The sequence below is a fragment of the Brassica rapa genome, chromosome A09 (genome assembly GCF_000309985.2).
Source record: "Brassica rapa cultivar Chiifu-401-42 chromosome A09, CAAS_Brap_v3.01, whole genome shotgun sequence".
Taxonomy (NCBI): Eukaryota; Viridiplantae; Streptophyta; class Magnoliopsida; order Brassicales; family Brassicaceae; genus Brassica; species Brassica rapa.
In genome coordinates, this window is record NC_024803.2 from 15,078,043 (window position 1) to 15,105,898 (window position 27,856).

General features: G+C 35.6%; 6 protein-coding genes and 1 long non-coding RNA gene across 7 annotated transcripts; 2 read left to right on the forward strand and 5 right to left on the reverse strand.

The window, feature by feature from the left end:
- The first annotated feature begins 171 nt into the window (after positions 1 to 171).
- On the forward strand, positions 172 to 1,690 carry LOC103839522 (cytochrome b561 and DOMON domain-containing protein At5g47530). The gene is made up of 2 exons (XM_009116023.3): positions 172 to 1,154; positions 1,235 to 1,690. Exons 1-2 carry the CDS (start codon positions 445 to 447, stop codon positions 1,251 to 1,253), a joined length of 729 nt encoding a protein of 242 aa, XP_009114271.1. The 5' UTR covers positions 172 to 444; the 3' UTR covers positions 1,254 to 1,690.
- Positions 1,662 to 4,203, reverse strand: LOC103839521 (putative MO25-like protein At5g47540). The gene is made up of 11 exons (XM_009116022.3): positions 3,770 to 4,203; positions 3,446 to 3,607; positions 3,243 to 3,361; positions 3,087 to 3,161; positions 2,902 to 2,995; positions 2,730 to 2,789; positions 2,575 to 2,643; positions 2,374 to 2,472; positions 2,240 to 2,284; positions 2,026 to 2,128; positions 1,662 to 1,946 (listed from the first exon to the last, which is right to left on the reverse strand). Exons 2-11 carry the CDS (start codon positions 3,605 to 3,607, stop codon positions 1,870 to 1,872), a joined length of 903 nt encoding a protein of 300 aa, XP_009114270.1. The 5' UTR covers positions 3,770 to 4,203; the 3' UTR covers positions 1,662 to 1,869.
- An 889-nt stretch (positions 4,204 to 5,092) lies between these two features.
- On the forward strand, positions 5,093 to 12,536 carry LOC103839706. Its single transcript, XM_033280951.1, has 9 exons — positions 5,093 to 5,176; positions 10,387 to 10,660; positions 10,740 to 10,854; positions 10,946 to 11,070; positions 11,158 to 11,239; positions 11,332 to 11,443; positions 11,519 to 11,676; positions 11,745 to 11,865; positions 11,965 to 12,536. Exons 2-9 carry the CDS (start codon positions 10,501 to 10,503, stop codon positions 12,259 to 12,261), a joined length of 1,170 nt encoding a protein of 389 aa, XP_033136842.1. The 5' UTR covers positions 5,093 to 5,176; positions 10,387 to 10,500; the 3' UTR covers positions 12,262 to 12,536.
- On the reverse strand, positions 5,950 to 10,391 carry LOC117128492. Its single transcript, XR_004451801.1, has 2 exons — positions 8,838 to 10,391; positions 5,950 to 8,725 (listed from the first exon to the last, which is right to left on the reverse strand). It is a non-coding gene; the product is annotated as an uncharacterized LOC117128492 (long non-coding RNA).
- A 1,349-nt stretch (positions 12,537 to 13,885) lies between the features above and the next one.
- On the reverse strand, positions 13,886 to 14,960 carry LOC103839519 (cysteine proteinase inhibitor 5). Its single transcript, XM_009116021.3, has one exon. The coding sequence runs from the start codon at positions 14,424 to 14,426 to the stop codon at positions 14,079 to 14,081; it is 348 nt and encodes a 115-aa protein (XP_009114269.1). The 5' UTR covers positions 14,427 to 14,960; the 3' UTR covers positions 13,886 to 14,078.
- A 4,145-nt stretch (positions 14,961 to 19,105) lies between these two features.
- LOC103839518 (tonoplast dicarboxylate transporter) lies at positions 19,106 to 24,524 on the reverse strand. Its single transcript, XM_009116020.3, has 3 exons — positions 22,688 to 24,524; positions 19,397 to 20,537; positions 19,106 to 19,309 (listed from the first exon to the last, which is right to left on the reverse strand). The coding sequence occupies exons 1-3, from the start codon at positions 23,132 to 23,134 to the stop codon at positions 19,275 to 19,277; spliced, it is 1,623 nt and encodes a 540-aa protein (XP_009114268.1). The 5' UTR covers positions 23,135 to 24,524; the 3' UTR covers positions 19,106 to 19,274.
- Positions 24,525 to 24,761: 237 nt separating this feature from the next.
- On the reverse strand, positions 24,762 to 26,351 carry LOC103839517 (NADH dehydrogenase [ubiquinone] 1 beta subcomplex subunit 8, mitochondrial). The gene is made up of 4 exons (XM_009116018.2): positions 26,058 to 26,351; positions 25,887 to 25,973; positions 25,714 to 25,809; positions 24,762 to 25,039 (listed from the first exon to the last, which is right to left on the reverse strand). The coding sequence occupies exons 1-4, from the start codon at positions 26,193 to 26,195 to the stop codon at positions 24,983 to 24,985; spliced, it is 378 nt and encodes a 125-aa protein (XP_009114266.2). The 5' UTR covers positions 26,196 to 26,351; the 3' UTR covers positions 24,762 to 24,982.
- Between the last annotated feature and the right edge of the window lie 1,505 nt (positions 26,352 to 27,856).

The following is a 27,856-nucleotide window of genomic DNA, read 5'->3' on the forward strand; positions in this document are numbered from 1 at the left end:
CAATTTATTTATACTATCTTGCTATATCTAGATTTCTTGGTCTACTCGCAAGAGTTGAAAGACTAGAAGGAAGAGAACATTACACGTCAAACCTTTCTCGGAAATAAAACACTTCACTTATAATGTTTTTAGAATCTTTAAGTTGGTACTAGTTCAACATTGCAATCGATTGATGAACAATAAAATAAAAATTAGATATAAAACTTATTAAGAAAGGAAAGAAACAGGACAAGTTCTTTCTCAAAAAAAAAGAAAAAAGAAACAGGACAAGTGTGATTGTGTGACCGTGAAGAAAATTAGAGATTTTTAAGTAGACAGGTTAACTAACAAACCTTACCCTACTTGTCCCCACTTTCTTTTCATACTTAACCTCCTGCTTCTCTCTTCTCCTTAATTCATACTCATTCTTAACTCAAGAGTTCTGTTTTGTCTTTCCTAATATCCATGGCCAAATCTTCAAATCTCCTCCTCTGTCTCTCTGTTTTCATCTTTATCATCACTAAACTCGCCTTGGCTCAGACATGTTCCAACTACAAATTCTCCAGCAAAAATCTCTTTGAGTCATGTAACGACCTCCATGTTCTTGATTCCTTCATTCACTACACTTACAACTCTTCTTCCGGCAATCTCCAAGTAGCTTATCGCCACACAGATCTCACCTCCAAGAAATGGGTGGCATGGGCAGTGAACCCCACTTCCACAGGCATGGTCGGAGCTCAAGCCATTGTAGCTTCACCACAACCAGATGGCAGTGTTAGGGCTTACACTTCACCCGTCAGCAGCTACCAGACGAGTCTCCAAGAAGGTGACCTGAGTTTCAACGTCTCTGAGTTATCTGCTGCTTACCAAAACAACGAGATGATCATCTTCGCAACTCTGACTCTTCCTGTTTCCAATGGTGGGAACATTAACACTGTATGGCAAGATGGGTCTCTCTCCGGGAACAATCTTCTGCCTCATCCAACTTCTGGCAACAATATCCGCTCTGTTTCCACTCTGAATCTCCTCTCCGCTGCATCAGGAGGTGGAGGAGCAGGAGCAGGAGACTCCAAGCTTGGGCTACAGGTCTCAAGCTGGGCGGGGAATCAGCCGGGATTCAGTTTAGCACTCACCGTGCTATTGGTTTCGCTCCCTTCTGCCTTGCAACAGTTCAAGTAGGTTTTAAACTTAACAGTGAGTGCTTAAATTCGCATCAAAATGTTTTCACATCACAGTTTCTTGTGGTACAAGTTAGGTGTTTGCTCTGTTTTTAAGACCCAAACTAGAGCACAAGTAAACATCTACCACCACACCATCGGCTATACCGTGATCATTCTTGCAGTGGTGAACGTTTTCAAAGGGTTAGATATCTTGAGCCCTGAGTAGCAGTGGAGAAACGCTTACACAGCTTTCATAGCAACGCTGGGCTTAGTCGCCGCGGCCGTGCTCGAAGCCTTTACTTGGTATGTAGTCATAAACAGAAGGAAAGCAGAGGAGTCTCAATACGCAGAGAGATGGTTGGCAGTAGAGGTTAGAGAGTGAAATTTTGGTTGTTTATCGGTTTTGTTGGTTAGTTTCTACATGTATTCGTAAATTAAATTACCACATTTGATGTTTTAAAAGTTGTTGGAAGGTGAGTCTCTTGATGCTCACTTACACCTTCATGATGTGTACATGTGAACTTATAAACAAAGCCATTTTATTTCATCAACAGTGAAAAGTGTACAAGTGATTGCATAAATCAAATAAATATCTTGTCTGTATGTGTGTGTGTGTGTGTGTAAGAGAAAGTGAAAGAGATCGGTTTACCTAAAAGAACAAACTTCGAACCTCCAAAAATGTCTTTGGAATGTTTAAAAAGGAAAGGAAGAACGATATCTGTTGGTTGGTTCATGCAAGAACTAGCGGCTCAAGGGATGAAATTTCTCTCAAGACCTGACTTTTGTCTGCTTCAAACCTCTCGTCCTCTGCAAACAAAACAAGATGGCCCAAAAAAAAGTGTTAGTAAGGAGGAAAAGGATCAAAAACAACCCGGACTTTCAATACCTTTGTCTGGTCTCAAATCAGCCAACAATCTAAGAAGCTTGCTTCTGTTAGTCACCAGAATGTTGACTATCTCTGCAGGCTTGTTTTGGTTCGCCACAAACAGCTGCCCAACAATGATGATAATCACAGAGTACAATCAGTTGGACCGACATTTAAACAATCATCATTTCTGACGATCATTACGTTTAACTTCTTTAAGATACAAGAATCATACCTTGAAAACGTGGAATGCTTCTATCTGGATGCTCTTGCTAGACTCCTGTAATTCAAAGGGAATGAGTTTATTTCCCAAACTATTATCATCAAGGTCAAAAGATTTGAAGAGGGCATTAGGGTAAAGTGTCATACTATCAGAAGATTCATGAGAATCATTAAGTAATCCATTGAGCTCACATATTTCGCCATCACAGCTGAATTTGATCGATCCAGTAATATATCACCCAATAACTGTTTAACGTTTACAAAAAAAAAAAAAACAGTACATCAGAATGATCACCCACTACTAATATTGGTTCAATGTTTTAGAGACTCGTATAGTTTACCATATACCTTAATAGCTTGCCGTCTGGTTACATAATTAACTGATTCAAGAAGCTTTGAGTTGTAGTCCGCGAAGAACTGCCAAACCCAAAAACGTTTGAGAAAACTATACTCAGAATTAATCTTCAGAGCATGAATCAAAACGTTGTTAGAAAAAGCTTTACCCATTCTTCATTATTGGTGAGAAAGTCGGCAACGGTAGACTTATGCCTAGTTAGCAGCTCCTGTAAAAAAAACATATTACAGTGGGAGTTATTATTATCATTGCATGTTGGACACTTGATAGTGCCACCAGGAAAAGATAAAAAGCGAAAATGTTAATATATTTTTAAGAACCTTAAAAGTAGCAGCTGCATCGGCAGCAATGTCGAAGTTAGCAAGCTGTATGTAATCAAAGAACTTCTTCACGTGCTCAGACTCCAAAACATATCTGAATCCAAAGGAAATTAACATCTCTGAAGAGATAAATCACATCACAAGTTGTGGAAACTGGAGAGGAGAAAGGAATGATTTTGACTCACTTGGCAACAATCTGATGGCGGATGCACTCCCTAAACATAGCACCATAATGTAAAGCCATGTCTAAGTTCTCAAACCTGCCACAAAACATGGAATACTATATTAAAAAAAAATTATCTTAATTTGGAAACTACTAAACCGGTTACAGTAACACTCACCCTAGTATTAAAACATCCATGAGATCAAGGTTGGCTTCAAGATAATCAGAAGCAATCAACTTATAATTGACTTGCTGCCTCTGTAGATTTGCAACAACTTGCGTAGCATCTTTCCTAGTCTAATACAAACAAAAAACAAGATTTTTTTCTTAATAAAAATCTCAAAGTTGATATGGGAAAAAAAAAAACGAATGGTTAGTTACCTCCAAGTTGAGAATAGGGAGAGAGGTAATGAAGAGGCGTAGAGTATCCTGTCTAAAGAACTCTTGAGTCAGCTGTGCACAAGCTTCAGCAACAGGCTCGGCCTCGCTGTTTCCATAGAGAATGAACTTTATATCACGGATGTTCCTGCTTAGCTCCGCCATCTACAAATCAAATTATCACCTTTCTGTAAAACTATCATCATCATCGACCTTATAATAAGCTTTTATATAGTATTATGTTTTAATCATTTTGGAAGCTAAATTGTTTTATACATATTAAATTTTGGGAGCCAAGAAACAAGATGAATGCGATGCGAAAGAGACCTTTTCATGGCGTTTGGAATCAGGCAAAGAGGAGGAGTTGGAGCGATCGGCGTAGAGAAGGAGATCGCGCGTCTGTCGAACGAGGTCAACGGGAGTACGTGGCTTTGACTTGAAAAGCCCCGGAGGATCTCCGGCGTAGCTAGAAGAGGTTAGGTGCTGAGACGGGAGCCTCCTCGCCGCGGAGGAGGCATCTCGTCCAGCACCTCCTCTCGTTGACACGCACGACCCTATCCTTACCCTCTCCTCCTTCCCCCCTTCCCTTTTTTTAAAAAATATTTTAGTCAAAATTCACACAGAATTTTTTTTAAAAATGAAGGTCTCTCTTTTTATATCTTGATTTGCGCGTTCACCTATATCTCCTCCGGTCTCACCATGTTTCTCTCTTCCCTCACTTCCTCTGTTTTTATTTAGCGTTATTTGCTACGTTGCAGGAAAGAGATAAAAGCTATTTATCTCATTTGAAAATACTGATTGTGAATTTACTATTGAAGAAAATGTCCAAATGATGACATTTTACCCATTCTCTTAATCAAACCAATGTTTTAATTAGTCTTAGTTGGTGAGATCACAATTAATTGCTTTGGAAGGTTTAACTGAGACGGGGTTACATGAAATCATTATCAAAAATCAGTATTTTTATTTATTGACCTATTCAACTAGAGTTCAAGTCTTTGTTCTAAAGAAAATAAGGAAATTTAATGGAATAAGCCTTCAACTATTTGTTAATTTGTAATGGAATAAATTCCACTATATAAAAGAAGCTATTTTTAAGCTTCCTCAGGCTATCCACATGGTCAAAATAATCAGGACCAATCAAAGTGCCACGTCATTGGCGGATTGGGCTTCAAATTTTAAAAAAAAAAACGAAATCATCCCGGCCCAGTCATAGACTCATGTCGCAGCCTCTTTTGTGTCTCAGCCCATTAAGCTCTTAAGATTCGCGTTATAGGCCCCTCTTGCTCTGAAATCATCACTCCTAACCCTAAACGCCGTCTCGCTCTGTTCCGCGATTCTCTTCCTCTCCCCCAACTCATCCTCCATAACACCTCCGATGAGAGTGATGGTACTTCAATGTGCTCTCATAAATCCTCCATCCATGATCCCCACATACCTTCCAGATACTCTCTCCGTCTCGATGATATCTACATCCCTATTTATAGCCTTACCTCAGATCGTAAAATCCATACCCGTACCTCAGATCTTAAAATCCAAACCCTCATCATGGCGAAAACGACTGCGATCCTCACCGGGGAAGCTTCTCCTCCTCTCCTCTTCCGACATGTTTCACCCGGGCCAGCCGATTCAACCTTGAAGTTTATGCTTCTTCATTTCTGGGAAGCTCGCAAGAATGTGAAAGGAGGACCAGGGATCCTTCTTGGGATCGAGCTGCTAATGATCGATGCGGAGGTTTGTTTTCATCTTTAATTATATTGGCGTAGATTAGGTTGAGATGTTAGCGTATGTTGGAAAACGAAAAGTTGTTTGATTGAAATAAAACTTGATTGAATCGTAAAAAACATTGTTGTTTTAAATAAAAACTTGATCTCTTTTCCGGGTAAGAATTGCTTGATTCGTTTGATGTTAGCTTATGTTGGGAAACAAAAACTTGGTTGTTAAAATAAAAATTAGATTGATTTGTTGAAAACCTGATTGATTAAAATTAAAAGTTGATCTCTTTCCGGGAAAAAAACATGATTGATTCGTTTTATGTTAGCGTATGTTGGAAACGAAAAGTTGTTTTTTTTTAACGCTGATTTATTATGATCTTACAATTACTAGGGCTTGCCCCGGGCTACGCCCGAGGTTTCTTCTTTACGTCATAATTTAAATTAAATTATTTTAATTTGGTATTTGAATATATATGTTATATGTGCTTTGACTGATTATAAAATATAAAATTAATCAAAATTAACTTTTTGTATCGAGAAAACTATAAATAATAAGTGAGCCTTATTTACAATTCAAATATTCTTTATTTTATTTATTTAGGGTTTCAGGAAAACTCTAAGATTCATTTAAATTAAATACGAATAATTTAAACTGTTTCTGGCTATTAAATACATTCATCTATATTAAAATAAAATTATTTATCATAAAAACACACAGAAAGTAGAAAATAAATGGTTTGAATCATTGTCAGCCAGAACCCCCTATTGGGAGCTCATTATGCGATTTTTTAAAAAAAATTAGGTGCACATAAACTAAAAAGGGATTACATATGGATTGATTATCCTTCAGGCTCTTTCGATAAGTCAGTGTCCATATGTCAATCTAGGAAGAACTAATTTCGCGTTACATGTGCATGTCAATTTTCTCAAGTTCTTCCTAGATTGACATAGAAGAAATCTGGTAACATAGAAGTAACCATTTTGTATAGTCACCTTTTTAAATATATCTGGACAGTGGCCATTTCGAACATAACATCAGAAAATATAATCAAGGAAGATTGTTTTGTATGTCATATATCGGAATATTTACAAAAAAAAAAGATCGACAATTATTGTTTGTAAAATAGAATAAAATGTAGATACAATCTTCAAAAAGAATGGATACCTTCCAATTGAACTTTTACGTAGCCATAGAGTTTTAAAATTCTTGGCTGATTCTTCTTGAGGAAGTTTCAAAGTGGGCATCATTGGCTCAGGCTGGCATGCAAGAATTTATTGATACCGACATGGAAATACATATGGATCTTGAGTAAGTTTAAGTTATCCTTTAAAAGGTGGACAAAGGGATGCGTGAATCCCTTCCAAAGCAGCACCTGCAGAAGAAGAAGACTTGGCCGAAATAAGTTTTTCAACATTTTCAGCTTGCATAAGGTCTAAACACCCATTCAGAACACACATAAAGTCTAAACTCTCCTGGAACATGCACCGCATATCCAGCCAGAATGTAAAAGAAGATTCAGAATCTATAGGCTATAGCCAAAGCTCACCGATAAACTCTTAAACACATCAATAACCAAGACATCTGAAAAATGGTTATTTCTATTCATATTTTGGTTAGTTGACTTTGAAATTTTGGTTAAAATTCATACTGTTTGAAAATATTTTATGTTAAAGCCCCAGACTGATCAGTTACCAAACCGAACCGAATCGAGAACTAATGTTTTAAATTTTATGAACTTTCGAATCAAACTAAGCAAAAAATAAAAATTTTAGTTTGGTTTGGTTTAAAGTCTCGGCCCTAGATAAGCTAGTTAGGGAGGAAGGAACCATGTTGGCCAATGTTTTTGTGTCTTTGTAGTTGAGATATATTGGTAATTTTCTTCTGGTTATTTTCTATTATGTTAATTATAGTTTTTTCTTTGTGTCTATTAATTCTTCGCTTTCAACGCTTAATTTTCATCTCGTATGATATATTTTTTTAATTGTTTTCTTCGAAAAATAGAATATATTTTTCTTGAAAAAATGCAATGTAACAGATAAGAAATTTTCTTATTTAAAAAGTGTAATATATTGAAAGTTTAAAAAGAGTATTACAGTATAAATAATGAATGCCAAAGGGATATTTTCAACAATAAGATTTTTTTAATTATTAAAAGTTTTTTTTTTGAAAAAATTATTGAAAGTGCTGCATATTTTACTGTTGAAAATGAGTATTATAATATAGATATTGAATGCGAGAAATATATTTACAAACTCAATTTATATTATATTTTATATATTATAATTAAATATTGTGTTATCAACATACACATAACTACTGCTCTTTTGGTAACGTAGGATGCATGTAACATATACAACAAAAAAACATTGACCTCGTATTTTATTTTTCCTAGTCATCACATTGCCAAAATGTTATTACAAATTTAAAGAGCTAGAAGATGAAAACTGTTATATTGTAATAAACTCTTTCAAATGGACATTTGAAGGTAAGCAAACACTTGGAGGTTTGGATCGTACACATCGGGTATGTCAAATCAGTGTTCTTAAAGCAGCACACACCTGCCTCTCTTCTCTCTATCACTCCACTGCCATTCTCTTCTTTTTTTTCTTTAAGTACTCACCTGTATTGTGCAGAGCCAAGAAAACAGAGGATCCAACATGATAATATCACAATGACTTTTGAATCACGTTTTTACAGCCAATGACCAAATAATCTTAGTTTTTCACCAGGAAAAAGCTTACTTGATTGTTGGTTTATGTGGTCATATGCATTCATGGGAAATGTTTTTGGGTGCTCTAAAGAACAATTCGGAGTGGAGGTACGGTAAATGCTTTCAGCCAAATCAGATAAGTATATTTTATCATTAGGAGGTATATATTTTCTCAATAGATTTCACCGGTAACATAATAATAATAATAAAAGAATGGAGAGGAAGCTGAAGGTGAAAGCTCAATTACGTTATTTTTTTCTTTCTTTAAGCAACAAACACTCAGTTACGTTTGATATGCTTCTAAACTACATTGATGGGTACAAACGCTTCTGAGTAAAGCTCGGCATTGTGTTGGAACTCGATGTAGCCAGTCACTAACACCTTGATCCGTATCAACGTCGAGATGGAGAACGGTAGTGGCTGCGCTAAGTACGACGATCCATCTGAAAATTTTGGTATTTCATTAAGAATCTCAAACACTAAACACAAAGCAAAATTAAAGGATTTTTCCGGCAGCGAGAGGAAGAAAAGTCGTACCTTTCCGGCTTCTTGCCAAGTAACGCCCGTGAGCCATTCGAAGAAAGAGCGCTGCAAGTGGCGAACATCGCCCATCAGCTCGCATTCTTGAATCTCTGAATTCCGAACAACTCACTGTACGGCTGAAACGGCGTCGATTTGGGGATGCCACTTCCGTACAGGTTTCGATCACGTCGCTGGCTAAGTTCTAAGCCAGATTCTGGTCTAATGAATCTATATCGATCAAGAGATACTCTGCCGTTTAGGTAAACCAAAAGTATCAAACCCGGTCTGAAGCCACATATACTTTTTAAACGTGTTAAACCCGGACAGTGATATACCTTGGAGAAGTGTCGATTGTACATAGCAAGAATCATTAGAACGTGGTCAAGTTAAGTAGTATGAGTAGTTAATAATAGTATGAGATAGGAGATGGAAGATAAGAAAACATACCTTTTCATCAAGTAGGAGCATGTCAACCCCATGAGCTCTCCTCCCTCTTTGAGATTGGTTTGGTTGCCGATTGAAAAGCACGACCTGACTTCAGATCCGAAACCATGACTGGAGAGGACACCTTTATTGCAATCTCTGTTTGTAAGGACGAAGTATAATGAAGAGGATGAAGTAGGGCTATTTGGAGAAGTCTTTATCACTTATTTATAGTATCGAACATTAGGGGTTTTCGAAGCGGTGGTGAGAAAGGATAATTAAACTCTACGTAGTGGGAGAAGCTTAATGACATATTTCAATGAGGATTACAGTAATTATACAGACGTTTACACATCTGCTGTGTAAAATAGGGCAACAGAGAAGACAAAAGGTTAGAAGAGTCGGGTGGGTCAAAATTGGGCTGGAAAGAAAATAACAGAGGTTGGTTTATATGTTTCTCTGACCCAATTTGATGGTTTCATTTTTGTAAACGAAACGTTGAGATTTATAAAGAGACATGTGTCATTGTTTGTCTCTTGCCTACTCTTCTTTTCTAAACGATTGGGCTTATGGGCCAAATCTCATTCACGGATCAAGAATAAAAAAATCCGATTAAGATCGATTTGACGTGTCACAAAATCTGTCTCTGATTGGTCAGAATTAAAAATCTGACGTGGACAGCTTCTCTGCTCTTTATATGTTGCTTTTAGTATAGTATAGATGATATAGGAAAGATTACCAAGACGATTCGACAACCGACAATACTACCTGCCTTATGAAGACCTACGTCTAACTGCATCACATGAGCCGTCCTATGAAGATCCACGTCTGGCCAGATTTTACTTGCACCATGTTGAAGATCCCTTGCAAGCTTTTCTCTTCTAGTTTGCATAATTGTTTAATAAACCGCTCTCTCCGGGACTTGAAACCTGGATTTTCTGTAATCTGCAATAAATTGCATAGTCTGGGATTGAAATAAAAACTTGATTGATTCGTAAACAACTTGATTGATTAAATAAAAACTTGATCTTCTTTTTGGGAAAAAAATTTGAATGATTCGTTTGAATTTTATTAGCGTATCTTCGATTCACAAGAGAGATTTGTTTTTGTTGGTTTAAACGTTTATAATTTTAATCACTCTGAAAAAACACTTGATTTAGTTTATCTTTGATTGGTTTTCCTCTTTCATTATTCAGTTGAGAGTTGTTTGCAGAGATCAGATTAGTATAGGACATGGCTTCGTGTAATACCATAACTGTAAAGTTTGTTTTTGTTGGCGCTTATAATTTTAATCACTATCGGACAATTGGTTGATTCGTTTGAATTATAATAGCGTATCTTACATTGATTAGAGAGATTTTTTCTGTTGCTTTAGACGCTTATAATTTAAATCACTCTGAAAAAAATACTTTGTTTAGCTTATCTTTGATTATATATTATCGTATCTTTGAGTGGTTTTTCCTCTTTCATTATAACTTGGGAGTGCTTTAATAGAGATTAGATAAATATTTGAAAGCTTATAATTTAATTTGAACGCTTTCAACTGACTCGATAATGCATCTATGTTCTGTAGGGGACTTTGGCTTAGGGGTTCATCGGTCTGAACCGCTGCAACCAGTATGAGAAAGAGCTCCAGCGTGGGAGCATCTACACGCTGACAAACTTCTATGCATCCAACAGCAAGGTGATGTACCATGATGCTGATCAGAGGCTGGTCATTTGCATCTCACACGCTTCTGCCCTGTCGAAGGATGAAGAAGACAATGAAGGCATCTTGACAGAGCGGTTCAGGGTCCGTTCCTTCTCAGAATTTGAAGCCAACTGTGATCTCAGAGGCGATCTTCACGGTACGGTTTAAATATTTTCTGAACATGTTTAACCTTTCCAATCGACTAACTCTGTATTGGGTGTAACTGTTTGCTGTAGATGTTGTTGGCCACCTTAAGCTGGTTGATGGTCAGGCTCTCCATGAGCGTCCTGTTTTGTGCACCAACGATGACTCAGCTTCTCGGAAAGTGATGGTCCATTTGCAGCTTAAAGAGTAAGCTGTTATAGTTCGACCAACACAGAAATATGATTTTCTAATTTATGATTCTTATGTAAATTAAACATCAACTCTTTGTTAACTGCAGCGGTCCAGTGATGAACGTCTATCTGTGGGACGAGGCCGCTGAAAGTTTCCGAGTCAAGTTTGACGCAAGCGCAGCCACTCCAACTGTTCTATTGGTCACAACGGTCAATCCTAAGAGGCTCGGTGGTAAACTCTCTGACACTCAATATAAGAAATCCGCATCACTCACACTCAGTTAGGTAAACCTACCACTAACTGTTTCTATATTGACAGGGAAATTGTGCCTAAATTCAATGTCCTCTTCAAGAGTGTTTTTGGATGAAGAGGTTGACCCCACCAAGGAATACTTGGCCTGGTTAGTTATTTATTTTTTAGGAACAATCTATACCTTAGACTATAATGTGTTATACACTTTTGATGATCGCCTGATTTGACATTCTTTGCAAGGTTGGCCACGAACCCTTCTGTAACTTCTTCGGTGAACCCTGTTGAGGTGGTCAAAGCTGAGACACTCACAATAGGTGAGATTGCCGCCTTCCTCAAGCGTCAGCCTGCTCAGGTAATTGCATTGTTTTATTAGAATCAAACACGTTTCTCAATGTATTTGCTGACAACCCTTAGGATGTGATTTCAGATTGCCTACTTTGACTGCATTGCCACCATTGATGATGTCAAGCTTGGCACTGTGTGGTATTACATTGCTTGTAAGGATTTCCAGACCAAGTTAAACCGTGGGCCTACAACATTGCTTTGTCCAAAATGCGGGAATGAAAATGCTACTGCAGTAGCCAAGTAAGTTTCTCCTCTCACATATGTTTACAAGCGACAATGTGTACACTAATCATTTGGTTTTCAAACAGCTATCGGGTGGAGCTGTCTGTCTATGATAATGATGAGCAGTGCACGTTCATGATTCTCGGAGATGCTGGGAAAGATTTCACAGGCAGGAAAGCAACAGAGTTGATCGACGCTTATGTTCAGGTATTGGTTGTTCTGATGATTAATGATAATTTCCAAAATCTTGACACTTAATTTAATAATAGCGTCTAGGAAGTTGATTAATGTGTTCTGTTATACTAGAAAAATGGGGGAGAAGCGGCTGAGCTTGATGTTCCACTGCCTCAGTGTTTCGTTGATACAATCGGCCAGACCAAGAAATTCAGGATCAAGGTGGGTCACTACAACTTCACTTCTACTCGAATGTCCTTAACAGCTACCAAGATAGTATCAGCATCAGAGTTACCACCAAAGAATCCCCCACTCAAGACGCTACCAGGAACTGAAGTGGAGAACACAGAGTTGGCTGAGAGTAGTGGTGGTGGCGCTTCAGCTATTGAAGAGGAGAAGAAACCAAAGCGTACCAAGCGTAGTGGCTAGATCACATGCAGAATGATCACTCCATCAGTGGCTGGTACAGACTGCCCAGTCAGGATGTTTCTATAATAACAGTCTACTTATCTCTCTTTCAGTCGGTTTTTTTTTTTGCTTCTTGCTAAGACAGTTTACTATTGGAAACACTTTATGGTTTCGTTTACTTATTTGAGTTGTTTTGTTTTTATTTATAGCTTTGTTATGAAGTTTAAGAATGAATCAGCATTATCATATTAAACTGGTTTGATTTTTATTCCTACACTATTAAAATTGTTTGATCAGCTTGCATTTCATACGTATACGTACTTCAGAATTTAATGCATGCATGGATTGTTTAATGTCTACACTAAATTGCTGTACTCATATACTTCTACGTGGTGAATATTTTATTTTAATTAAAGCAACTGTAATATAAGCTGACATTTTATTTTAAGAAAAGCAGCTGTAATACTGTAAATTTATAAACGTATGGTCTAAAATTTGAATGTCAATTATGAGTCAAATAGTATCTACTGCATTTATTGAGAATTAAATTAAATATATTATGCCTTTAAGTAAAATGAATGACGACATCAAACATATTAGATGGAAAATAACATCAACTCTTTCAATCTCAAAAAATCAAGTCCATCGCCCCATACTTTGCAGAAATTCACGAGGCACTCATCAGATTCGTTCATCACAAGTATCATTCCACGGATACATGAAGGTAATAAACTAAACATAAACTTTCCAAAAAACTAAATGCTAACAAATATTTTACTTTTTCAGGAAAACTATCACTCACAGCAACACCTGGAACGCGCTTCTACTTTAACAACGAAATTGATATCATTCAACGCTTCCAAAAGAGGAATAAACTGCTATCTTAAGCCTCATAGCAAACGCCACCAGTCAACTTTTAAAACATTTACGTTACCACTTCCTACGTCAATTAAATAGTCACACACAAATATTATTTTCTCATTCAAATATCGAATTCCTCAAACTATTTATTATTCATACTTACTGTTGTTTTTAAAAAAAAATGATCACCGCTTCGAACTTCTCCCCTGTATAAAAAAACAAAACTTAACTTACTCTTTCAGAAACTTCAAAACACACAATTTTAATTGACCTGATTTTTATTAAACATGTAATCCGCGCTACACCGGCCCTAGTCTTTTAAGTAAAATCTGTTAGAAAAGCTAACTCTCCCCTGTACAAACGTTTATAACCTAGCATTTTTTTTCTTCTTTATACAATTTAAATGAAATAAAATAATAATATATTAAAAGGAAAAAAAACAATAATGCATCATCTACTAAACAATATACCGGCAAGAATTTTATTAAAAACAACAGAATATTTGTTTTCTTCATAATTTTCATTTCTCATAAAAATATTTTTAAATCCTTGAAATTACAATGTATATAACAAATTAGGAGCTATATGGTGGACCAAAGACAAATGACATGTTCGCTTTACATTTCCCCTCGCATGTTTGTTATTTCCTTGTAATTTTTTTTTACCAAAAAAAGGCTTATTAATGCATTAATTAAATAACTAAATTTAGTGATACAGCTGTTAACAGTCTCGTGACCCCCTAATCTAGGAGATTAGTAGGCATAGTTAGCGGATGTATCACCACTTGTTCAATCAGTTATACTATCATTTCTTCATGTGCATCAGACATTCAGACTCTTTCTTCACCCCCCAACAACATGAAACATTAAAACCGGACAACACATAAAACTGACATTCACTTCTTTTTTGTTTATTCAATCTTTTTTGTTTGCTGTTTCATGATATCGATTACATGGAAAACAAAGAGGACATGACCATCAAACGACGGGCTTGAAGGATGTGAGATTCATTGATTTTAACCATTGTTTCTCCCATACAATCGCCTCATAGTTCTTGCTCGCACATGGGCCGGCTACACCGTCATTAACCGCCACAATAAGCCGGTAATTAGTGCCAGCGACTACCTTAGACTCACCGCTAACAACCGCAACGAATTTAAGTTCCGACTTACTTTCCTTGTCGTACTCGGAAACAGCAAATTTGCCTACCTCTACGACATGAGGATCCTTAACGTTGCTGATGGGACTCCATCTACCAGCAGGCAACATCGCAGATGCGTGGAAAGAGAGGAGAAGGAGAAGAAGAAAGATTGCTCTGCTATTCATTCTTGCTGTGGAAACTGTTTATTTTTTTCTCGAATAATGGCAGAGGTCTCTAGTGTTCTTATATAGTAGAAGCTTGCCACATGACGTGGAGAACTTGTAAATTTTTTTGCCTTGATACATGGCACAAGTGAAGTAAGATCTTGGAATGTTTGTTAACATTTATGAAAATGTATTAAATAGGCACATTTTAAGGATTTTGACAAGTTCCACCATTTTATAAATATTAATCTAATCATATTAATCAATACAGAACTATATAGCACAATGGTAAATAATGAAAATAAATGAGTGTAACGGACGAAAAGTAGAAAAGCAAAGACATACTGATACAAACGTTTTCTTTTCCCTTTCTCGAGTTTGAGAAAACCAGAAATAGTTGAATACACGCTGGACAATATGAACAATGTGGTATGAGCATGATATGGTCCATTACTGGATATGGACAAATAGTATAGCTGGATAGATTGACACTAATACCGTGTGAGACACTCATAAATATAAAACTATTTTATTGGTTTTATAATTTAAAGACCACTAGAGTTTATCCCGCACATCGTGCGGGTATATTTTTATTTTATATATATTTAATTTTGATATTATTATATAAATTTAAATATACAATTTATATCTTAGTGTTATGTATTTTATAACTTTTTAATTTTATTGTTTAGGTTCTTATTACTTTATTAATGTAGGGGTTTGTTTTATACATTTTACCTTTTTTATTACGTTTTTGAGTTTTCATAATTTGAAATAATCAAATAAAAAATATTCTTCAACATATGATTTTTGAAAATATATAGCTGTAGAGATAAATTTTTAACATATGTTAATAACTTTATTTTTATAAAAAAATCTGACATGATTAACAAATTTGAACCCGTTTTAGTGGTAGATGATAATTTATTTAAATGAAAGCATTATATTACTTAATTACGAAATTAATTAATGCAATATTTAATAAAAATTATTTAAAAATTTAGTAGGATTTTGTTAAATTTTTCTAAACAGATTTTGTTATAACTGAAAATAAAATTCAAATCTATAGTTAAAATTAATTTATTATTAATATTCCTATTAATTATTATGTTATATTATGTGATTAATGAAATGGTCCTAGTAGACTTCTAAATAGTAGATAAAAATGGTACTTCTCTTTTAATAGAGAAGATGCTAAATTTTTATATTTGTTTTTGAAATACCAACTTAAAAATTCATGAGTAAATATAAGTGTTTAATTCGATAAAAATGTGTGAGCTATATAGATTTTCTTTTGTTAGAGAAGATCATTTGGATTTAGTAAAAATGTGTGAGCTATATAGATTTTCTTTTGTTAGAACCCACATCATATCATAGTATATGGTTGAGTTACACCGAATAAACCAAAATTAGTATACAATAGTATAGTTACTAAATGATAACCCGCACGCGGGGAGGTGAATTTTTTATACAAATGTTTGTTCATTAAATGATTTAAACATTTTCTAATATTACCATATTTATTGATTGTAAAATGATGAATAAAAATATTGGTTTTTTAAATGTATCATCGTTGTTGAAAAGTTAACGTATTAGAACTCATTTTAATTTTTAAAGACTTCATATGCACAAAAAGTTATTAAGTTTTGCGGCTGACACAAATCACCAAAACTAGATAGGCAACATCGATTATAAATGACGAAAGCGGATTAGATTTTCAACACACAATTTGTTATTATTGACTCTCCATAACTGATTTTATTTTCTACCACTATAAAATTATCATTTTGTTCTCGTTTATGTTTCACTGATTTGAGTTTTGTTTCTTTTTTTAATTTCCTCTATGAACTCAGTGAATTACATAAGTGTCAATTTAAAAAGATAGACATTTGTAAAAATTTGTTCCACTCGAGTACATATCTAAGAATCAAAATGTTAAAGAAAATCACCGACAAACTCTATTCACATATTAGTGATCTAATATATCAAGTTGTTATAGAATATAACTGCAGACTCGAAATATAAATGTATGTCTAGTATATTCATTATTTGGTCTAAAAATCATCTAATTGACTAATTCTAAAACAACAAAGCAAATCTAAACTATTAAGGCAGAAGTACAAATAGTAATTACTCCTTACAGTTGCACAAAAATTACATTCCTTTGCCACTGTCATCTAAACTATGTCGTTTAACTTTTTTTTTCTTTCAATTTCGTTTATAATACATTACACCTAATATTACCTTCTTTTTTACACACTCATTATATTGTTTTGGGCTTACAAATCGTAAATGACCCAGAGCAATGTTATCTTATGGTTTATTTGATATTTTCTTCAATATTTACAAACGTGTTAGTATATTGCTTTACCAACCGAACACAGAAAATCAATAACGAAATCTTTCAAAATATGCTAACCCGTTGCAAACCATTCGATTAAACCGTTGCAAACCCGTTCCTATCAAAACGTAACTACACCATTATATTCATGTTTTCTACTACATATACATGCTATAAACAGAGAATAATATTCTTTATGACTTTGCATACTAAAATTTAGTATATTTAATTTTATAATAAAGGTACGGTTTGGTTGTTTTATGGTTTAGATTTTGGTTTGCAAAGTCAAATATTTTTTATTGTTTATCAATTGTTATATTTTGGTATATGCCCATAATATGCTCCTTAAAGATCATAATACGTTAAAAGATTAACACACAAAGTACACTCTAATTTGGGTTTTGATTACTGTACGTCAAAAACACATGTCTTTTTTCCCAGAAAAAGTATAAATGGGCTTTGATTACTGTTTAAAGTCCACTCTAATTTGGGTTAAATATTAGAATTGCTAGAGTTATCTAATCTAAAAAATGTGGGTTGGGTTACTTTACCAATTTTATTTGTTCCTGGCAATATGATTTTCTTGAAATATGTTAAAAATAATTAAAAACATTGAGTTAGTAATCAAAAAAATGTTTGTATAATTTTATTAAACTGCCAAAATCTACACTAAACACTCTAATATTTTACACTATAATATTTTTAAAACCAATTTCACTGCAAAAACACATACAAAAAAAAATACAAGACAACGTTATAATCTAAAAATAAACACAAAACAAAATGAACACCAAACACCAATATCCGAACTTACTAACCTATAAAAAACATCATTAATTTTACAACAAAAATGAATTACGGAAAACATACATCCGCGCGGATGCGCGGGTCAAAATCTAGTTACTTATTTTATTAACTTACACTTTTGAGGTTTAGTTATTTAAGAGTATACTGACAAAAAATATATATTATTTTACCATTCTAATATATGTAAACTATGTATAAACTAAGAAATGTTTGATTTATTAAATGATAAACCAGAAAACTTATAGTAAACAGTTCAAATATCTCATTCTTACAATTATAATAGCTAGATATGGTATTGGAGAGAAACAAATATTAGACAAATGATCAAATCTCTCATTCTTCGAACAAACTCAAAAGGAGCTGATTTGAATATTGTCATTATATTTCACTAAAAGATTTTATGAATAAAAATCAAGACTAAATTATTTAATCTAAATGAAATAATATATATATAGTGCTTCCAATATTAAAAATCATTTCGATTTAAAGAAGTGTATTTTTCAAATTGTGAGGATCAAATAACATACTATTAGAAACCACCTGTTTACAAAAATAATTTGTATACACAAAATTATATAAATTAGAGTAGACACATAAATCAAAACCAATACCTTTTGTTAATTGACAATTATGTTTTTGGTAAATAAATCAAAACAATCATTTTATTTATTTTATATGGTATATAATTAAATTTTATTGATATTGACATATATATATAGTATATTTTGATATAAATATTTATTATTGACACTTCCTACTCATATGATTTTATTAACATTTGTATATTTGCTGTAATAAAAAATTAAATAGTTAATCACAAAAATTTTAATGTGAGATTTTTCAATACTGATTTAAAAATTAAAATATTAAGATTTCAATAATTTTTCACTGCAAATTTTGAAATTAACATATTTTTATATTTTAATATAGTATATGATTTAATTTAAATTATATTAATATATATATATAGTATGAATATCTATTTATGAGAGACTTCATATTCATACGATTTATGATCATTAATATTTTGCTTGAACAAAAAAATATAATTAAACCATTGATCACAAAATTTTCAATGTGGAACTTTTACCATCTTTAGTAATTTATATTTTTTTTTAAAATTCAAAATATAACATATAGGCAAAAATCTAATTTTTTTATTATATACTTAATGTGATTGTTTAATATTTTTAATAATATAAAATTAAACAAAAAAAAAGAGGATACAAAATTGTTATCAAATATGTATTATTCATAATTTTAATTGTCACATATATAATAGTCATATTAAGTAATTCCGTAGCTTTTATTTAAATAAATAAATAATATTTTTTGGCACACTACTAATCAATTTGATAGTTAGTTTAATAAAAATATATTATATACTTATATGGACCAATTTATTATCCTAGTACTGACATTGACATGTGGCTACGAAAGTATGTTGTAATGCTCCTTGATTAATATATAGGGGATATTATATATAAACTATATAATACAATTGTTCATATATATATAAATAATTTTATTAATAAAATTTTGATATTTAAGATTTTAATTTTAATAATTTTTTTTTATCATATACTGCAATTTTACTGTGAAGTTTAACCACATCTAAACTTTGCGTTCCACCTGTGACTGGCATATCCATAATATGATACTTCATTATATTACAGTAATGAATCAATAGTGTAATGGTCTTATGCTTTTAGCCCATCGAACTAAACTCCTGCTTTTGATGCAAAAATGTATGCCCCTGTCATGTAATATATAGTTCATACTGAATCACAAATGAATTAAAACGAAAGTGGTTAACTATAATCGTGAAAGTTAATAGTAATACCTAGAGTGGGCATCAAAACAGAGAGAAAGACCGTTCCAGCAATCTTGAGAGCCAAGCCTGTCTTGATCATGTCCTTGATCTCGATATGCCCTGTCGTGAACCCAACGATGTTAGAAGGTGTTCCCGTGGGGAGCAAGAAAGCGAACTGAGCCCCAATGGCACCAGGGACCATTAGGAGCAGAGGATGGATTCTCATTGTCTTTGCAATCTCGATGAGCAAAGGAACCAACAATGTAGTGGTTGCGTTGTTTGACGTGAACTCGGTGATAGTAGCAGCGATGAGACAAACCGTTGGAGCGATGGCCCAATAAGGAGCTGTTTCGAGAAACACGAGTCCTTTGGAGAAGACTTCAGCTAAGCCGCTTGTTCGTACTCCATCGGCTATAGCGAACCCAGCTCCTAATAACAAGACAATGTTCCACGGGAGTTTCTTGCATTTGTCCCAATCCATTAGCTTCTCTCCCTTTTTAATATTGTTTGGGATTATAAACAGCAAAGTAGCCATCATCACACTGACCGTTCCATCCCCGGCCCGGCCGTCGAAGACGCAACCCCAGCCGGGGATATCTTCGGTTATGTTTCTTGTCATCCACAACACAACCAACCCACCAAACACGGACAAGACCATCTTCTCAGCGAAACTCATTGGTCCTAACATCTCAAGCTCTCTCTTGAGATGAGATTTATGAAGATAAGGAGATAGAGCTTTCCCTGATCCATTAGGACAATACATCACACATAGAATACCCCAGAGGGTAACGAATATGCACAAGGCCAATGGGAAACCAAAGAAGAACCATTGGCTGAAACTGATTGGATCAGCCTCAGGGAAATAGCTTTTCCACATTCCGACAAGTATGAGATTCACACCTGTTCCTGTCAGTGTGCTCATTCCACCAACTGCGGCTGAATATATCACACCGAGAACCATTGCTCGGCAAAACTTTCCCACCGCCGGAGGAACCATTTCCGTTGACGACGATGATGAAGGGAGTCGCTGAAGTATTCCTGTAGCGACTGGCATCATCATGACAACAGCCGCCACGTTGTGCATCCACATGCTCACGAACGCTGTTGTGGCGCAGATTCCTAGAAGCAGCAGCGGCGCGTTTAGCGGCTCCACGCAGAACACCAACGTTATCTTCACGAATTAGATTATCGATCATTAGTTATGTCACTAACTTATCATACTTAGATAAGTCGTGGCTTTTATTTATTCAAGCTCCACTTAATTAGTTAGGATTATATCATACTGTTTGTGATCATAGTTCTAAATTGTAACCTAATGATCTCATACGTGTGTAAGCTCCTGATTTACCAAACACTATATGATACATGGATAATTTAAGCTATCATATATAACATATATATACATATAGAAGTTAAACAGAGGACGCTAATTATATTTTCAGCTTAAGTTTGTCTGCCACTTTTTTTTTTTTTTTTTTTTTTGAACACCACTTTCATTAATACTTAAACATTCGGACTACACTTTGAAGAATGAATAATCCTGGTTCTACCAACAGTACAAAGAGACAATACAACATAAACGAAAGGAGTAGAGAAATCTCTATGATAAAATGACAGCGAATTCTGAGTAAAACCCGAATAATAAATTGTAAGGTTCACGGCAAAGCCGGAAAGTTGAAACTTAGTCACATTATATCGTGACGTTGATAGACAATCCACACCTCGGAATATCGTCGAAACGAAATCCGTTGCATCTTCAGGCCCCGTACGGACCGCTCCACAAGATAACAAAACGGTTAGAGATTTTGACAACTTCATCTGCTTTATAGCAGGAGAGATGACACTTCTCATGGAGAAGGTCTTAGATGATGATGGTATTGGTGAATCCACTGACAACCACAAAAGTAAGAATCGCTTCTGAATCGAAGGATATGACATCGTGTTCACAATAGTTTGGATCAAAGGTTCGGTGAATCCATCGAGACTCACTGAAAAACTATTAAATATAACCAAAACCAAAAGACAGATTCTGGGCTTGGTCCTCTCATTCAAATTAATATTTTGAGAGATAGAGAATGGGCTGACACCTTTTGAAAATTGTATGGGCCTGGCCCATATAAAGGAAATGGAAGGGCTGATGTCAGCATCACGCTCATCGGATCTGAGCTCGAAAAGCAGCGTGCTTGCGGCGGAGTTAGGGCACACCTTGCCTCTGGGATGAAGGGCGGTGGCGCAAGATGGAGGAGAGGGGACCAGTAAGATCGGAAGGTTATGGATTGAGTAGCCACTCCGGAGAAATACGGAGTCCCGTTTGTAACGTGAAGGTGATGAACTGCTGCAGCTTGAGGTGTTCTTTATCTCTGAGCTTTGAGCTTTATCTGAGAGTAGCTCAGATCCGAAGTACCCCATGGAGGTCCTCTCAGATCTGGAGCGCAGCTGAAAGTTGAACTCAGAGAAGGGAAAGAGTTGAAACGAGGTGCCATTTGTGCAAACGGAGCAAGTTGCAGAGAGAGAGCCATCCCTTGTGTGGGTCGAGGTGGGGAGAGGTGGTCTTTTTACCGAGTTTTCGGGAGTCCCCGGTGGAGAATGCAGGTCCGGTGGTCTTCAAAAGCCAAGCAGAGACCATGAAGGTCTTCTCCAGTTTTGATATCCCCAGATCCAGAACAAATGATTGAGTAAAGGCGAAACAAGAAGCAGAACGAGAGCTTTGACTTGGAGCAAGAGAAACCATGAAGAAGATGGAACGGATGCGACGCCGGCGAGCTCCCGCTCCACCGACGTCGAAAAACGAGGGTCTTGGTAAACGCGTCAGGGAGAGTAAGTTTGTCTGCCACTTAATACGTCAAACTTCTGTATATATGAATTTTTTTTCAAAAATACCACATTCATAATATCATTTTTCATGTTTACATTAACCAAATTTACTTTCAGTTTTAAAGAGAGAAAAACGCATTTCTTTAAACACCACTTATAAAACAAAGAGAATATGAGAGAGTTGAATTCTAAAAATATAAATTAATCATCAAAAGTATAAATTCATGGTTTTTTGTTATTATAAAGTTATAATTTAATAAGTTGGGATCCAATTGAAGCTGTCCACATAATTAATGTTTGAATGATCATAGTTGAATTAATCCCTCTGTGCACCCACACAAAATCATCCCCCAAAATCATCTGATTACTTAAATATTTTCTAGAATCAGAGTCTCTAGCAAGTAGCAAGTCTACACAAGAAGGTGACACCACCATTTAGTAAGAAAATAGTTGTATGGAAAAAAAATGAGAAAAGGTTAAAGAAAATGAAGAGATTAAACGACTCACGTTAAGGGCGAGTCGACGATGAATATTGTAGTGCTCGACGGCGAGAGCGAGGATAAAGCTGCCAAGGACGAGGGAGATGACGTCATCCATGTAAGAACTTGCCACGTCATCCGCCGACGTGATTCCAAACAGAGGAAATAGGAAAAGCGGCGACATGGAAGTGATCGGCATCGGAACGGCCTCCGGCAACCACCACGCGAAAATCCACACAAGAACGCCAAGCATGTTCCTCGCCGTCGTCGTATCATCTCCGCCGAGCCGTACGCATAGACACACGACGGTGCAAAGAAGAGGACCAAGAGCGATGTAACAATTCTTAGGTGTGAATATTGTCTGGAGATGTTGCGCCACCGTTTGTTGTTCGTGTGGTTCCTCATTATGGACGACCGGCAAGAGCGGAGATTTCAGTTTGTCGGATTCTTCGAGGGAGACATGATCACACTCCATTCTGTTAGTTCGGTTTCAACTGGAAGCAGATAGAAGAAACAGAGAAATGTAAGAGCTAAGAAGGGAAATGAGCCTTTTTATAAATCAATTTAGTTTATTATTATAATGTTACTATAATGTGTTTTATTTTTTTGATAAAATGTTATTATAATGTGTTGGCCACAAAAATGAATGTATGTTTATAACTTTTATCATAAAATTAATTTGTGTGGTCATATGACATGGTATTCGGTTAGACCATCTCCAACGGTTTACTCTATTTTCCACTTTAAAATAGAGTCTATAATAGAGTTCAAGTCCACTTCAATGATACTCTATTTTAGAACGAAAAATAGAGTGATAAACAAAAAATAAATAAGTTACGCTATATTTGGAGTAAATCTATTTATTATTTTATTATAGAGTGGAAAATAGAGTATTATTGGAACATTTTACTCTAAACTCTATTTAGAATGAAAAATAGAATATGGTTGGAGATGTTTTTAGAGATAATTTTTTTCATGTAAAATGTTATTTTCATTTTAATCTGTATTGTACCTGAAAGAAATGTTGTCCAACGTGTATGATGTATCACCAATATTTGCTGGATTTCAATAATTTCATGAGGGGTCCCACAAATGAAAAGAAATGGTGTTTCTTTCTTGGAAGATTAATTGCATTATTGAATAACGGGTAACTATAAATAAAGGTATTCTACAGTTAATATGAATATATGATTGATGACTCTTCAGTTATCCTAACCAAGTTAGTGTTTATGATTATTCAATTTTATAGTACTAATGGACCCATCACACATGAAAAGATGGGGTGTAGCAAATTTACAAGTTACAAGTGGCGAAGCTGTGATGGCTTGTAAACTCCGGAATCTGATGACGCGTTAGGATATTAGAGATTAAGATGACAAGTAATCATAAAAATGTTTTCCTAATTATTATAACTACAGGGAAATCTTTAAAATATTTAATTTCAAGAGATATAGATAAACTTTTCTGTAGCCTCTTCACTCCAGATAACATTCAGTCCATTTAACTATGAATAACCACAATCTGGAAGTTATTTCAATTGTAGATGTGACACGAACATATTATAGTATTATTCTTGGGCTATGTAAGTGTTTTTTAGTGATTAAGATGTTTAAAAAATGAAAACCAACGAAGAGAAAACAGAAAGAAGGAAAGCCAAACAGTTATCAAGAGTTTTGACGAGGTCCAAACAATCAGGGAGAAGAGAGAGCCAGAAGAAAGATGACACGTAGGCAGATCAAATATTGATTCAAAAATGGAACAATTATTCACTGGAAAGATATCATATATCTCATGACTCATGTGTCTGTCTCTGATTCCACCGCTTAGTTAGTAGATCTGAATAATTATCATCAATCTAGTTTCAGTTCAGTCAGCTGAGGTGTAGACTACCTGGTCTCTAAACTTTCTTACCCCTTCTTGTTATAGACTTGAATTGGTTCAAGTCAAATCCAGCTCATTATCCCACACTCGAACAAAATTCAAACTAGACTATTATGGTTCTTGAAGACTAAATAAACTCATGTTCCTTGTCTTTGTTTGGAGTCGCACGAGGCTAAACCTTAATGAACACATGTTGCTACTGCTTTGTGTTCACTTGTGTATACACAACCAAACACAAGTTTAGATTGACTGAAAAGTACATGTCTTCTCTTATGAATACACCCAAAAGGTCACTGTTAATTACATAGACAACAGACAATGAAAAGGGTCTATTTATTCTTTTGTCACCAAGTTCTGAGCAGGAAATGAAAAGATTTTGAAGAAGAAAGCAGTGAAGAAAACACGCTTAGAGTTTAGATGAGCAGATCACTTGATAGTGTCTCTATGGCTCTCCTCCAAGCTCCACTCTCAGGTTGTCATACGGATACACTCGTGGTGTCTGCAGCAACAGCACAGTAAGAGATGACCATGAACAAGTACCACAAGTGGTAAAACAAATAAATACACGAGCAGAGAGATGACATGTCAGTGAACAACACTTGCTCTAATGAATAAAGACAAGAAGACAAAGATGATCATCTTCTGCGCCCTAGCCTGCTGTTCAACTTGTATAACTCGAAGTCCTTCAAAACAAGACTCATCATAGTATAGCTATTGACACAACGTCTACGAGTGTTCAACTTCTATAACTCCAAAATCACACTCAGACACCACAATGGGAAAGAAAAAAAAAGACACGAATAGAGAGATGACATGTCAGTGAAAAAGAGCAGCAATTCATCTCATGAATAGAAACAAGAAGACAAGGAGCATTATCTTCCAAGCCCAAAGCCTGCTGTTCAACATCCACAACTCAAAATCCTTCAAAAACACAAGATTCATCATAATCAAGCCAGACTTTGATAAAACGTCTATGATTATTCTTGGCCAACTCATAAATTTTAGATCTTGACACACATCTAGCTAGTGGCTTAACTGCTTAAGCATGTAACAGAGAGTTCCCAAGAACAACATTGTATGTCTTTCTTTCAAGTGTTCCTAATAACTCTGTGTACACACATGATCATCAATCAAATAATAAAGGATACAATGGTTGAAATATAAGTCACTTACAAAGGGAACCTTTGAAGCTTTATCGTTGACAACAGCGAGGAGACCTAGAGTCGCAAAGAACCCTAGACCGCCACACAACCATCCCAATGCTTCATACTGTCCCATTCAATCCAAAATCAATCACAAAACACAATCGATTGTAAAATCGTGAGAGAACCGAACCCTAAACCAACCTTCCCAACAGTATCAGCGATTCGATCAATGCAAGGCTCTGGGAACGCAGTCCCGTTGTCCCACATCAGCTCGTCGTTAACCGAAAGCTGAGACGCAATCAATCGAATAAAGAGCCTCAAACACTGATCAAAGAATAATATGAATTAGTTTGTTACAGATATTTGACTCACCGGCTTGTCGGGGACGATGTGTTTGCCGACGGGGAGACCCATGCCGGCGCGTTGGCGGAGAGAAGAGGCGCCAGATCGGGCAACGACGCCGTTTCCGCCCATGATTCGTGAGGCCACACCGCTCAGTCTTCCTGCCATTTTCCTTTCCTTTTTCGATAGTCTTCTTTTTGTTTCTCTTCTCTTCTGTTCCTTCTCAGGAGATCAATCGATTTTAGATAGACGGCATAAGGCCTGACCAACGCCTGTAAACGGCGTCGTAAAAAGTCAACCCTGGTTCAACCAGAGCTTCTTTCTATACTATGAAATGGTTTAAACTCTACAAAACTAATAATATTTTTGTATATTAATCGGATAAGTTTTTATGGAATTAATTAAACTATTTAAATCATTTATACTTTCTTATATATATTATTTATTATTGTATAATATTAAATTGAAAATATATTGATACTTATATTATAATAAAGTGATTTTTTTTTTTTTTTTGTCATCAACAATACAGACTCATGCTGACTCTTTAAACCAAACCGGATAATCTGCATCCATGTGAACGACGAAAGACGATTGCTTTCTAGCACTGCGTGCGAGACTATCCGCCTTTGAATTGTGCGTTCGTGGTACATAGATAAGCTCTGATCGGGTGAAACTCTCTTTCAGGATCTTGATATCATCCAAATAATTTGCAAAAGCTGGTCATTCTTCTGGTTCCGAAACCATCTTCACCAATTGAGAACAATCTGTTGCAAACGTGACCTGAAATTGACGTAAATTCCTCATACATTCCACTGCCCATAGTAGCGCTTCCATCTCCGCATGAAGAGGCGAAAGACTAGCCCGAACATTCCTCGCCCCCAACAATCCATTAAAACCTTCCAAAGTACTAAGCCAACCTTGCCCTGAAAAAGTAACCCCCTCTTTCCACGAGCCATCTGTGAAACACCATCTTCCTGGGATCGACGGCAATATCATATCTATTATTGGTGGTGGCATCCTCTGGTCATTCACAACTTGTGCCTCAGCCCACAATGTCGATTCTGTTTCCGCCAATTTAAGCGTATCCATAGGGTCCATATCCAAATTGCTGAAAACTTTATTATTCCTAGCTTTCCAGATGTACCATAGTATCCATACAAACTGGTGATCCTCCATCTGTGGTAAAACTCTTCAGAATAGATGATCCATGTTTGTGAAGAGAGAACTTGTTGGGAAAATAGTTGGATTTGATGGTATCTTCGAAAGAGCCCAAACTTGGAGAGCTGGAGGACATTCAAAAAACACATGATTTATTGATTCCTCAGGAGCTCCACATCTTGCACAACAAATATCCCCTTGAATCCCCCTTGCTTGTAAATTCTTCCGCACTGCTATACACCCTGTCACTAGTTGCCATAGAAAATGTTTTAGCTTTGGCGAGCACCGTATTTTCCAGCAGTAAGCCTTCAATACATCCACTGTGGGACCAATCAGTATTGGTACTCTTTCTCTATCTGGATAAATCCGCTCTACCTGATATCCTGATTTGACCGTATATTTTCTATTTTTTTGTAAAGTGCCATTCATCTCTATCAACCCGCTGAGTCCTGCTTAGGGGAATACTTTCTATAAGTTTTGCATCCTGAGGGTCCACCAAAGCCCGAATTGCGTCTGAATTCCAAGTACGCGAGGTAGAGTCAATGAGGGACTCTACTGTAAGGTCCAAGTATAAATTATGTTGATTTTTATTAGCTGGTCTCGGGCGAGTGGTTGGGAGCCAAGGGTCATTCCATACGGATATAGAAGACCCTGATCCCACCCTTTTG

Coding starts and splice junctions, on each gene's coding strand:
- LOC103839522 (XM_009116023.3), top strand. CDS start 445: ATGGCCAAATCTTCAAATCTCCTCCTCTGTCTCTCTGTTTTCATCTTT.
- LOC103839521 (XM_009116022.3), bottom strand. CDS start 3,607: ATGGCGGAGCTAAGCAGGAACATCCGTGATATAAAGTTCATTCTCTAT. Junction 3,362..3,445: donor TCCCTATTCTCAACTTGGAG/GTAACTAACCAT, acceptor TGTTTGTATTAG/ACTAGGAAAGATGCTACGCA. Junction 2,790..2,901: donor ATGCAGCTGCTACTTTTAAG/GTTCTTAAAAAT, acceptor TTTTTTTTACAG/GAGCTGCTAACTAGGCATAA.
- LOC103839706 (XM_033280951.1), top strand. CDS start 10,501: ATGTACCATGATGCTGATCAGAGGCTGGTCATTTGCATCTCACACGCT. Junction 11,071..11,157: donor CAATCCTAAGAGGCTCGGTG/GTAAACTCTCTG, acceptor CTATATTGACAG/GGAAATTGTGCCTAAATTCA. Junction 11,444..11,518: donor TCAAGCGTCAGCCTGCTCAG/GTAATTGCATTG, acceptor ATGTGATTTCAG/ATTGCCTACTTTGACTGCAT.
- LOC103839519 (XM_009116021.3), bottom strand. CDS start 14,426: ATGAATAGCAGAGCAATCTTTCTTCTTCTCCTTCTCCTCTCTTTCCAC.
- LOC103839518 (XM_009116020.3), bottom strand. CDS start 23,134: ATGGAGTGTGATCATGTCTCCCTCGAAGAATCCGACAAACTGAAATCT. Junction 20,538..22,687: donor ATCGTCGACTCGCCCTTAAC/GTGAGTCGTTTA, acceptor TAATTCGTGAAG/ATAACGTTGGTGTTCTGCGT. Junction 19,310..19,396: donor TGTTTTGATGCCCACTCTAG/GTATTACTATTA, acceptor ATTACATGACAG/GGGCATACATTTTTGCATCA.
- LOC103839517 (XM_009116018.2), bottom strand. CDS start 26,195: ATGGCAGGAAGACTGAGCGGTGTGGCCTCACGAATCATGGGCGGAAAC. Junction 25,810..25,886: donor TCGCTGATACTGTTGGGAAG/GTTGGTTTAGGG, acceptor TGAATGGGACAG/TATGAAGCATTGGGATGGTT. Junction 25,040..25,713: donor AAGCTTCAAAGGTTCCCTTT/GTAAGTGACTTA, acceptor CTGTTGCTGCAG/ACACCACGAGTGTATCCGTA.